Source organism: Cheilinus undulatus, linkage group 10, assembly GCF_018320785.1.
Source record: "Cheilinus undulatus linkage group 10, ASM1832078v1, whole genome shotgun sequence".
In the NCBI taxonomy this organism is placed as follows: Eukaryota; Metazoa; Chordata; class Actinopteri; order Labriformes; family Labridae; genus Cheilinus; species Cheilinus undulatus.
Genome location: NC_054874.1, coordinates 46,089,448 through 46,102,238, shown reverse-complemented (window position 1 = coordinate 46,102,238; position 12,791 = coordinate 46,089,448). Strand labels below are relative to the sequence as shown.

Sequence of the window (12,791 nt, the reverse complement as noted above, 5' to 3'; positions counted from 1 at the left end):
TCATTGTTTTACCACACCCTATTCAAGGATCAAGGATAACTTGATCCTAACTGCAGCATGGGTGAAGAGCCATGGACACTCACTCTAATAATCTATTTTGAATTCCTCATTGTTAGTTTAGAAAACTTTGAGTTTTTGGGTGAAAAGTAGCATGAAATGACCTGCAATGTTAGCCTGGATCTTCTCATTTTGTAGTCGTAGTATCAAACAGGTGTCGATATCATTTTATTTAAAAATTCTGTCATTACAACATTAAAGAGTTAAAATTAAACAAAGGTGTGTCTTACCTGTCCGTGAGTCCAGCAGAAATCGTCCATCCTCATTTCCAGACACGATGCGATACATGACCGGGTCTGGCCCTCCGCCGTCTCTCGTCAGAGCCGAGACGCTAAGCACCTCTGACCCCACTGCTATGGATTCTGGGAGCTGAGCCGTATACTCTGAGCTGAGGAAGACGGGCTGGTAATCATCCAGGGACACCACGTCCACTGTCACCGTGGCGACGGAATAGAGGTGACGAGGCAGGCCGCGATCGGTGGCCTTCACCTTCAGCTCGAAAGTGGGCGGGGTGTCAGGAGTCAGAGGACGCTCCAGACGCAGGATCCCAGAAAACTCATCCAGAGAGAAGTAGCCGCTGTCGCCTGCCAGGAGGGAGTATTTAACCTCTGAGTTTATACCTGCAGGAGATAAAAAGAGAAGAATTGAGGTGCTTCATTTCACACAAACATCAACAGATTCTTTGATTTGGTACACTTGTTGAAAATCTTAATAAAACACGTCATTCAGTTTGTTTTCCCTCTTGACTTGCGGGTTAGAGTTGCATAATAGTACTGATAGACGTGTGGCTGCATGAAACCAGATTCCTTTCTTTAAGAGGGAAACAAATTAGCTGGGGAAATTGCTACTGTAATCCTAAACCACATCTGGATTTAACAAGGTGTGTCCAAGATTAATAGTAAAGACATGATGTCAAAGCAGAGGGAGGGACACACAAAAAAACACATCATAAAACTTTCAACGTGGAAAACTCTTTGGATTCTGAAAACTTTTATGCATGTGCCAAGAAGTGAAACAGGGACAGGAAAAGTGCTCAGAAGTGGGATTTGTTTTCTGGCTGCACAGGTTCACTTAAAGTGCTTATGGAGTTTCAAGACTGACTTTATTTTTGATAAACAAGAAGGAGGAATTATGCTTTTGGCACTTTGCTCTTTTGTATTTTTATGATCCAGATAGTATAAAAGCATTCTTATTAACAAAAGGACTCCTAAAGGCTGCAATCTGCCCTGCATTCACAAAAACAACCGTGTGGATCCCCTTATTAGATGAAAATTGTTACTGTCAAGGTAGAAAGCTGTTGTGTTGTTGAAAGGAAACATGTATGAGTATAATCATACTGACATAAGTATTCAGACCCTTTGCAACAACACTTAAAATCTAGCTTGGGTGCCTCCTGTTTGTCTGGATTGTTGCTGAGATGTTTCTACAAGCTAGATGGAAGCCTTTATTCAGTGCAAAACACATGAAAGCCTGCTTGAAGTTTGCCAAAAAGCACCTGAGGACTCTCAGACTGAGAAACTAGATTCTCAGGTCTGATGAAACTTGATTGAACTGTTTGGCTCCAGTTCTAAATGTTACATCTGGAGGAAGTCAGGCATCACTTATCACCCGCCCAATACCATCCCAACAGTGAAGCATGGTGGTGGCAGCATCATGCTGTGGGGGTGTTTTCATGCAGCAGGGACTGGGAGAATTGTCAGGGCTGAGGTAAAACTGAGGCAAAGTAAAGATGTCCTTAAGGTTAATGAAAATGTGCTAAAATTGGTGTTAAAAAGTGACGATAAAGGGTTAACGTGTGGTAAAATCGGTGTAAAATGGCAACAGTGTTATTTAAAGGGATACTTCAACATTTTGGCAAATTGGCCCATTGCCATAATCCCTATAGTCTTAGTAATAGTTTAGTTACCTTTAGTTGTCGGTGCAAGCTATTTTTAGATTGGCGCTGCCGAGTTCGGACCTGCTGTGCCAACTCAGTGTAAGCAGACGGTATTTCGGCTTTCCCTCATCAAACTCATCAAATACACAATCCAACAACTCCTCATTTTGCCTCATTATTGCCACTATTAACCACTTTTTACACCCCTTTTTGCCCAATCAAGCACAGTTATCCCATTTTTGCAAGTCTATATACATTTCTCACCCCCAGGCCACCTAATTTCCCATTTTTTTGCACTTTGAAGCCATTTCAGACACTATTTAATCCTCTTTTACCACTTTTTGTGCCCGTTTTTGCCAATTTAATCAATTTTTGGTTATTTTTGGCCACTTTTAACCCATTTATGTTCTTAAAAATCCAATTTCAACACCTTTTCTATCATTTCTCGCCATTATTAACTAATTTAAGCAATTTTTCATCCATTTAAAATATGTTTTTAATAAAAGTTCTTTTCATTTTATGCTGCTGATTATGCTATGTTTGCCTCACTGCTTCGCCTGTAACCTCTCATTTGCCCTCATCGCCCCCGTACATAAAGCTGTTAACAGCAGAACCTCAAAAATTCTCCACATTTTTTCTGTCCCTGTACAAATTTACATGAATGTGGTGTTTCTGTGTCTCCTGTCCTTTATTGTTTGATTGATTTCCAAAAAATTCCTTTGGAAAAGAAACTTCTAAGAGAGCAGGAGAAAAAAGTTCATTAGTCATTGTTGTTGTCTGTGAGAAAGTTTCTCATGTGGAGAAAAGGAACAAGCTGCTGCACATCTGAAGGAGTGGCCGACCTGTTGTGTTTACTCTCCATCTTTAGTGCATGCAATCCATGCTGATACAAATGCATATCGATCTCATAGTGCAGAAACACATGTTAAAGCAGAATTTTTATGTTTGAGTGTACTGGTGCATTTTATCACCCCCTGTGTGTTTAACGAGACTCATCCGCTATTAAGGTGAACTTTCTCTGCACACATAAACACACGTGCAGCGACTTAGCTCTACGACTGCTTTCAGATGAGGAAACTTGGCAGTTTTACTCAACGGTATTCAACTTTCTACTCCAAAACCAACCAACCTGAAAAATGCAACATATGAATAAAACATTCAAACACTTTAAGCTTAACTGTGTCAGCAAACGTCTCCACCAGCAGATTGGTATAGATTTGTTTGGTGCTAAAAACACTAACGTGATTAAAGAGCAAGAAAAGAGTATGAGATTAAAGTGTTTTAAGACACACGGGCAGAATGACAAATCTGTGAGAGTAAGATTAAAAAACAAGAGAGGAAAAGAAAGTAAAGAAAGTCCTGATGAAGAGAGAAAAAGGAAACAAAGAAGAGATAAATACACCAGAAAATGATGGAGAAAAGGAACAAACTGATGCTGGATAGTAGCTTTAACTTAAAAAAAAACTAACCTAAGAACGTTGTGTTTGTGTTTCAGGTGTCATATTATGTTTGATGAGGATCTGAAGCCCGTGTATCTTCATGTTTATGTTAACACATGAGTAAACTACATGCAGGTAGAGGACATTGTGTTCGGTAATCTAAAACTGCTGGTATTTTCTGTCCTTGAAGAACCATTTATTATGATGTCAGTGCGTATCCGTCCTTCATTTAGCATTTTGACACATCATTTCAAGGTATCTAAAAAACAGGGAAACATCCTGATAAACTCATCTGGGGGACTGATTCGCTAGCCTTGAATTGCTCCTACTGATGAACTATATGGACAAAAGTATTCAGCCACCTGACCATTATACCAATAACACTGTACTCAAATATACATGTACTTTGATAAGCCTCCACTCTTATTGGAAGACTTTCCACAACATTCATTCTGCAGAGCATTTATGAGGTCAGACACTGATGCTGAATGAGAAGGCCTGGAACTCAGTTTCCATTCCAGTTCATCCCAAAGGAGCTCAATAGGGCTGAGGTCAGGGCCCAAATTCATCAAGCTATGTCTTTGTAGTCCGTCCTTTGTGCACTGGGGCACAGTCATGTTAGAATAGAGAAGGGCTTTCCCCAAAATGTTGCCACACAGTTGGAAGCATAGCATTGTCTGAAATGTCTTGGTATGCTGAAGCATTAAGATTGGCCTTCACTGGAGATAAGGGGCCAGGCCCAATCCTTGAAAAACAGCCCCATACCATTATCCCTATTCCACCAAACTTCCCAGTTAACAGCACAGTCAGGCAACACTCTCCCAGCATCAAACCCAGACCCGCCCATCTGACAGCATAACACCACTACTCCAGAGTCTAGTGTTGGAGTTATTTATACCACCCCATCCGACACTTGGCATTGGACTTGGTGACGTGAGGCTTCATGCTGCTGCAGCCATGGAAACCCATTAATACCAGTGGAAGACCAGAGCTCTTCAGCTATGGAATCAGCTGCACAAGATTGCAAATAAATGTCTTACTAAAAATGAGGTAGAAGGCCTTTTAACATGGTGAGCATGTGACTTAAGTTGCTTCTCGGCCAGCCTCTAGTGGACACTTGGGGAACTGCAGGTTTTTTTTGCACTTTTACATTGGCTTCATTTTTTACACCTGAGGTTGCTGCCTTGATTTGAAAAGACTTATTTAAGAAAGCAACTTTTTCTTTTCTGCAAAATTTTACAACCATGGCAAAAAAGTCCAAATTTATTCAGTTTTCCAACCAATCAGAAACAGCACAAACTTTCTTTTTAAAACTTACCAAAGACATTTAGGCTCAGAAGGGCAAAAACATTTTAATGAGTTGCGCAAAAAGACATGAAGTTCCCTGCAGGTTTTTGGTCATTTGATAATGTCTGGCTAATGTGATTTTTATTCCTGCAGAAAGCGGAGATCAGCAGTGACAATGTGTTATGAATGTGAGTCATGAAGCTCACAGGGGGTGTGACATGAACTGGAGGGGGCGAGGCAGCGCTCGAGGCACTGAGACATAAGCCTGACTATTACATTATAATGGATTTACATCAATCAGCAGTTGGTGGCTTAACACACCAAGAAACATGACCTTTAAGTCAAGATGTCGACACGTCAACACGTTTATAGTTCACTGAGTCTCTTTGGGGAATGAAGAGCTCTGATTTATTGTCTCTTTATTTCTGGGACCACCACGTCAGGTAAAACTTTATTCTTGGTGCCTGTGTTATACAAAACTCTGCTTAACTGTTGATGTCAGCCATAATAATGCACTAACAGTTTTTAAATGTTGGATGACATGCAGAAAAGGGTTTGGAAGCTGATTTATTGAGGACAGACTGTATAAAATATGGACGTAGTGCTGGTGACATCATTCACTTGTTTCTGAAGCAGACTTTTGAAGCTAAATGCAGGCAGTTACCATGTTAGAAATGCTCTCTCAAGCTAACTAGTCACTAGTTACAGGCAAAGAGCTGCAGCTAAACAAGTACACCGGAAAATTAAAGGACTCTGACAAAGCTTTATGGACTGGAGCTGAAAAATACTGGAAAAAAATGACAACATGCAACATTTTTGTCTTAAAGTGTACACTGCGATTCTTAAATAAAAAGAGTGAGGGTTGGAGGTAAATCTTTTTATACATCTTTTAAATTTTCAATCAAACAATTATACTTCCTTCTAATTTGGGTCTTTAACTTTCAGTTAGACTTAAAATCCAAAGTCAATCCTACTTCCAGGATGGGATTTGAAACTCACAGAGTTGGAGGAGGAAAAACGGACAAAGTTTTGTGTTTCTTCATAGAAAAAACTTTAAATAATAAATGTTTTGCTTGTTATTGTGTTACTTAAACATCATCAGTGATTTCTCACAATGTCAACAGTTAATTTTAGAAACTATGACCAGCCTTGTTAGAGGTTAGATTCTCTCTCTGAGCCCCAGACCAAACCGATGTGGCCCGAGGGCCAAGATCCCCACCTCTGTCGTCAGGCACGGGCCGGGTTGGTCTTTAAAAAGTTAAGACATTCTGTCAGATACGGCAGCAGAATTTCATAGTACCCTTGATTTTTGAATTTTTTCTGTTTTTCTCATCCTATTTTTCTACTTCAGAGCAACTACCCTTAGTGCAGACCCACTCATACTATGAGATGCCCTTCCCAGATCCACTGCTCATGTTTCTTGAATTAGGAGGGAGGTCTTTAAAAGTTACACTCTCATTAAGATCTCATCTGAACAGTTTTAAAACTATGCAGAATTTTATTTCAAAACCTTAGGCCTACTTACTAAAAGAAATGTCAGGATTACATTAGGCTTAGGTCCGTAAATACAGTTAATGTGACGGGCCAGGCTTGGAGAGAAGACCTCAGGTAAGGCCGGGCAGGAACTTCTGGACCCAATCTATGCTCTAAGCCAGTGGTTCTCAAATCATGTGGCGAGGCACACTAGTGTGCTTTGAGGCAAGTCAAGGTGTGCCTTAGGGATCTGGCTGGGCCCCTGAAAAGAATGGGTCCACCCCAGTTGGGATTTATTTATGATGTCAGTGTGTTGGATCAGTAGCATTGGTGCTAGCATCCTGGCTAACAGTTACCTCATTTGGCAAGCTATTATTGAGTATAAATCGGTGTTACAATAATTAATTCAAGCTTCTTTTAACCACGTTAACCATTTTTCACCCCATTCTGCCACTTATTTTGACAACTTAAACCATTTTTGCTGCTTTTTTTGCAATTTCAAAACTTTTTTTTATATACGTTTGACCCATTTTAGCAACTTTTAAAAAACTTTTTGCCACATTTTATCCATTTTTGCTACTTTCTTTGCCGATTTTTGCCCACTTTTGCTATACTTTGGACATTGTCATTTTCTTCATCACTTTTAACCCATTTCACCAACTTTTAGCAACTCTAACCCTTTTTGCCACTTTTCTGCCACTCCTAACCTATTTTGCCACCTTTTTGACTCTTTCAACCCATTTTTACCACCATCTTGCTGATTTTTCGCTCACTTTGCCTTTGTTTGGCCACTTTTTGCCCAATTTTGTCAATTTTTTTGGATCACTTTAACCTGTTTTTACCACCTTTTTACAACATTTAACCCTTTTTGGCCACTTGTATTCCATTTTTGCCACCTTTTTGACACTTTCAGCATGTTTTTGCCACTCTTAACCCATTTTTTTGGTCATTTATGCCAATTGTTACCCATTTTTGACTTTGTCTCACCACTTTTGCCCAATTTTGCCATGTTTTTTCATCACTTTTAACCAATTTGTGCCACCTTTCAGCCACCTTTTGCAGCCCACTTTTGCCACCCCCAGTTGGCTGGGCCCCAGAAACCTCTCCCCTTTATCCCACCTTATGGGCCACCTTGACTGTTATATTAGTCTATTTTGTATTGATATGAAAATGGTGTGCCTTGAGATTTTGGCTTAACCTTAGGTGTGCCTTGGGGGAAGAAAAGTTTGAAAACCCCTGCTCTAAGCTCTGTGAGTGCTATCTGCTATAACTCGCCCACACTGCCACTAACACCTGCAGCCATGGCATCAACAATATGGACCGTATATGTGGCCACAGTATTAATAAACACTAGGACAACATACTGCTGATAGCAGGCAAACTCTCATGTAAGAACATAGAGCGTCTGCCTAGAGCCTCATGCTGGTGTATCTGTGATGGGAGCAGCATGACTTTGTATGCACAGTGCTCACTTCTTTGACTGCTGATGGTGACATCAGACAGACTTTTACAGCATATTAGACACAAAAATGGGAAAATTTGCAATTTAGGGTTGCATCAAGCAACATAGAAGTGGAAGAATGACATACTTTAGGTCATGTGACTAACATCTCAAGCTCTGGAATGTGACTACTGTGCATCTACACATCACAATCACTGTGAAAGCATGATATTTTAGTCCTGTTTGAACTCTACGCTTCTGCTAGTCCATCAATATAATATTTGCCATTTTATTTACTTGAAACACTGCAAATAAGAATTAATTCTCACTCAAAACTGCAGTTAAAGTGAGAATTAAGACATTTCTAGGAACAGCCCTTCTAGAAAACACATTTATGGAAAGTTGTCTGATAAATGTAGAGATACCAAGTTCAAGGAATTCCAGCATGATCATCACACTCAGCTATCAAAAGCTATTCTCTGTTTAATTACAGTGACCTAATGAGTGAAGTAAGATGCTAATGCTGCTCAGGTTCAGGGTTAAAACCTCAGGGCAGCAAGTAATTACAATCACAGCTGGACCAGCTCTGTCGGGGTGGTATCAGGTGGGTGTTTTGAAGCCAAACTCTGCTGGGAATGTTTCAGTCTTTTATTATGATTAGAATTAGCTCAACCTCTCCTGTGCTGCACTCACACAAAGGCGGGCCTGTGTGCTTTAATGATGGTATGGATCACTGGACTAAACATGTTCTGACCTGAGAGAAACATAATCCTCTTTCATTGTGTTGTAACTCTGACCTGCATGTTCAGCACACGTAATGAAAGGAAAACAAAAAAAAAAGCGTACCTGTGTCTGGGTCCTTGGCGTACACGACGGCGATGGGTGTCCTGACGGTGGTGTTGTCAAACACGGTGACCTCATAGTGGCTGGAGGAGAAGCGAGGCGGGTTATCGTTCATGTCCTGGACCATCAGCAGGATGTCTGCCTGACATGACCGCCCCCCGCCGTCGGTTGCCTTAGCCACCAGGTTATAGTCGACCTCCTTCTCTCTGTCCAGCACAGCCAGAGTGAAAAGCTCACCTGAGACATAAGGACACAATACTCAAGTCAGTAAAAGTTTACGGCTCCTACAGTACTAATAAGACAAACTTAAAGCTAAATACTTTTGTTTTAGAGGAGCTTGCACTGTCGAGGAAAGGAAAAGGGGCATTTTTATAAAATATGGAGTTCCTTATTGGAGTTTCAAGAGAGGGAAAAGTGTGCAGATGCCTACTTGCATTGAGAATTTTCCGAAAATGATCATTTATTTACAATTTCAATCAGTCCAGACTTTACAGAGCCGTATCTATAGCCCCTCTGTCTGATATCTTACAGGCAATCTTGCGGCTCTAAAGACTCAAGAGAGAGATGTTATGACAGAAATTAAGTGTGATTGATGTCAGAGGTGCCCCTAGAAATGAGAAAAAGAAATAACAATAGAGATGTTTTTCCCTCTTAGCAGCACAGAGCCTCTTAGAGCACCTTGATGCTATCACAAACTCCAACACTCAGCGCAGATCACTTAAAAGGATCAGTCATTTTTTGACCCCAAACAGACACCATCATACCCGTCCTGCTGTCGAGATGGAACTTGTCTGAGTCCGGACCGTGCAAGGTGTAGGAGATCTGCCCATTAGCTCCCACGTCTGGATCTGAAGCCGACACCTTCAGCACGAACATGCTGGAGGGCGAGTTTTCCATCACTGTCTCTGTGTACACCAGCTGCAACATGGGGATAATCATAATAATCAGACGCCCATTTCCACAGTACTTCTCTCAGACGGGCTGCTGAGTGCTTTATGAATGAAATAACTGGGACTTAAATCAGGTAATGAAAAGAAAAAAAACGTTTTAAGCATTTTGAACACTCTCAGAACTAATACAAGCGCTAAAGAGTGTTCTTTACTCATAAAAAACCTTATTAACTATTAATATCTTTGAGAGGTGTTATCAGGACATTAATGAATATCTGTAAAGGCTCAATTCACTGATTAAAACAGTTTTAATGAGACATATCTTGATATAAATGATGTCTTTACATCCTCACCTGCTCACACAGAGGACTGTTATCATTGATGTCCAGCACATGGACGTCCACAATAACCGGGGCTTCAAACTTCCCATCTGTGGCCGTGACCCTGAGTGTGTATCTGTCTTTAGTCTCTCTGTCCAGAGGTTCCTTCAGGATCAGACCCCACTGACCCTCGTCCTCCTGGATGATGGCAAACTGGCCCAGAGGGTCTCCGTCTGCCAAAGATGAAGAATGGAGTCAAGATTTCACAGTACAAACTGATTGTTTCTTTCAGTTTTAAAGAAATCTTAAGTGAGACAAACGAAAAAAGGAGGGCTAAATCAAAGTTACACCCTTACGTGCTCAATCCAAAAAAAACAAAATGCTGAATTTATAATATAAGACCAAACAACAAGCAACCCGTCTTATCCAAGAATCACAAATAATTAGCTAAGGACAAAAACTATAACTCAAATGTTAACCCCTTAATGTCTATTGTATCATATTTGATACACACTTTTATGAGATCTCTATCTAATCAAAATGATCCATAAATTACTAAAAAACATTTTAAGTACAATCTGATAAATGATAAAAATGCCCCACATCAATTGACAATATGCCTAATGTTTCAAATGTGATACAAAAATAATACATGCTAAATTTTATGGCAATTTTTATCTTTTGGATTTCAGTAGAGGTTTAACTAAACATGTCAGTTTCAAAAAGTTTGAATTTTCTGGCTATCATTGGAGTTATCAGGCATCAAAGGGTTAAAACAGGTTGATATTTTTCTTTTGAGCGTTTGTGCTGTGAAAATGTAGTTGCCCCTGACACAAGCTCGGTGTCAGGGACACATGCCCGGTTGTTCTCTGGATGTTACCATGGTGTTGAGAAAAATAGAAAAAGATAAAGTCCACAACTTCACAGTGGAGTAAGTGGTGGATGTGACGAGTAAAGACAGTTACATACTCCGTAACATAGGCTTGACACATCATCTGGGCAGAATGTTTTCTGTGAGGAGTCCAGCAACTATTGCATGATTGATCAGAAATTTAATTAATAATAATTTAAATATAAATGTGTATTTATTTTTTGTTTAAATCCAGAAAAGTAGCCTCAAACAAAACTATTCTTACTTAAATGTCATTGAATAAAAAATTACTCTCCCTGGCATCAGTGTTAATTTTGGCAGCTATTTTTAATTTTAGTCTTAATCTTTAGATTTAAATGTCATTTAGTTTTAGTCACATTTAAGTCATTTCTACCCTTTATTAGTCTAGTTTTAGTCGACGAAAACTCAAAACCATTTTAGTCTAGTTTCAGTCCATAAAAAGTCCTCACATTTTAGTCTTGAATTTTAGTCCAAGCATTTATTCTGGTACCAAATCATGGTAGTGTGATCTCTGCACTCTGCCAAAACTGGGGTCCCTGCTTTCTACAGCTGAGAGGCAGAATATCTACAGATACATTGTTTTTTGACAGAGCATGGATTTTGAATGATTTTTGAATACATTCTAGTCTAGTTTTAGTCATCTTGATGAAAGCTAAACTTAGTTTTTGTCAGTTTTAGTCATCACAGATCTATTTTTTAGTCTAGTTTTTTTCATGAAAAAAAGGCTGTTGACAAACATCTTAGTCATAGTTTTGGTCAATGAAATTAACAATGTCTGGCATCCCCCTTAAGGAGTCCTGGACCCCAGGTTGGGAACCAAGGGCCTAAGGTAGTAGGGTTGCCCCAGGCCCCTGGTAGTACTGTGGATTTCCCAAGTGCCCGAAAACCATTGGCAGAGAGATGCTATCAAGCTTGACCTTGACTGCCAAACGACCCCTATGTGTCGATATGTGTCAAGTTTGACTCTGCCCACCATCTCCAGCCCCAGGTTGTGGCCTGCAGTGAGTCCTTAGTGTCCTAATGCCTAAAACGTGCACAGTTTTGGATGAAATTGCTCTAGAATGGCTCCCAGGCCCGGCTTTTTCAAAGACACCTGCCAGAGTAGAAGAACTGTGGAAATCAACCCCTCTTCTAGTCCACTATCAGCATCTTCAGTGAGCTTTTACTAAGTTAAACAATATGGTAAAGGATGCCAGGGCTACCTATTTTTCAAATCTTGTCACACACAATGAGCATAATATAACCCCTGATAAAATCTTTAACATCTAAGAACAACATTAATATTAAAGGAAAAGTGAATGAAAAAGTCAAGTTTAACACATGTGTATACATTTGTCTTTTGTAAATCCTAAACTAAAAAAGTCATTCAGTTATATCCTCATGACATCTTTTGCCTCCTAACATTTCTGTTCAGATGAATACTGTTTCTACATAAAAAGACTGAGCTTCTTGGAGAAGTAAAAATTCTATTGGTGTTTCATAAAAATACTGTCTGAGTTTGTTATTGGTGATGCTGACTGTTTGCTGTCTTTTTTCATTATTTTCTAACATTATGTTTCCTTCTCAGTAATTTAAAGTTTTTTAAATCCAAAGTTTTCTTATTTAATATAGCAGCTGCTTTGATATTAAGTCTTAGTGCTGTGTTATTCCTTATGAATTATTCAATAATTTATGTTTGCCATCTTAATTTTCTTTTATTTTTTTTGTTGTGGGGAGATTTTCTTACATAAGAATGAGTCACCGAGGCATTCAGACTTTGCATTTGAATCTATCTTGCTCTTATTTCCAAACTTTGTCTCAGCTGACATGGCCTCTGAGTTTGAGTGTGTGTTACAGCGTGTTGCATCACAGTCTGTCACACACCTGTCTGACAGGTGACACACGTTGATGGAGATGTTGAAGAAGTCGAGCCAGTTCGCGGAAAACGGCTTCGACCTCAAAGAAACAAACGGCTGCCAGGAGTTACCACAGGACTGTGTGACTGAAGTGTTGAGGTGAGAGGTTGGTTTTGTTTGGCAGGGACTCTAATTGATAGCTACTGTACATAAACAGCCTGCAGTACTGTGAAGGAGGTGACATAGCTTAAATGCATGCAGGCCAACTTGATTCAAGGCTACCAGGGTTATATCACAGAGAGTTTAAGTGATGTGGATTAATGATGGCCATGTTTTACCGGTATTCTGCTAAAAATGCTCAAACTTTTTAGCCTCATCAGCTGATTTAAATAACACTTTACACTTGTGAAAACCAACAATATATCAGCACTCTTTAAA

The 12,791-nt window shown here is 39.8% G+C and overlaps 1 protein-coding gene across 1 annotated transcript in view; it reads right to left on the bottom strand.

The window, feature by feature from the left end:
* Positions 1-12,791, bottom strand: part of fat2 (FAT atypical cadherin 2) — a 162,928-nt gene that overhangs the window by 88,207 nt on the left and 61,930 nt on the right. Inside the window, exons 12-15 of the mRNA XM_041797927.1 lie at positions 9,660-9,859; positions 9,181-9,334; positions 8,420-8,653; positions 288-677 (exon numbers count right to left, since the gene is read on the bottom strand). Of these exons, the coding sequence (XP_041653861.1) occupies positions 288-677; positions 8,420-8,653; positions 9,181-9,334; positions 9,660-9,859 (978 nt within the window). The remainder of the gene's footprint in view (positions 1-287; positions 678-8,419; positions 8,654-9,180; positions 9,335-9,659; positions 9,860-12,791) is intronic.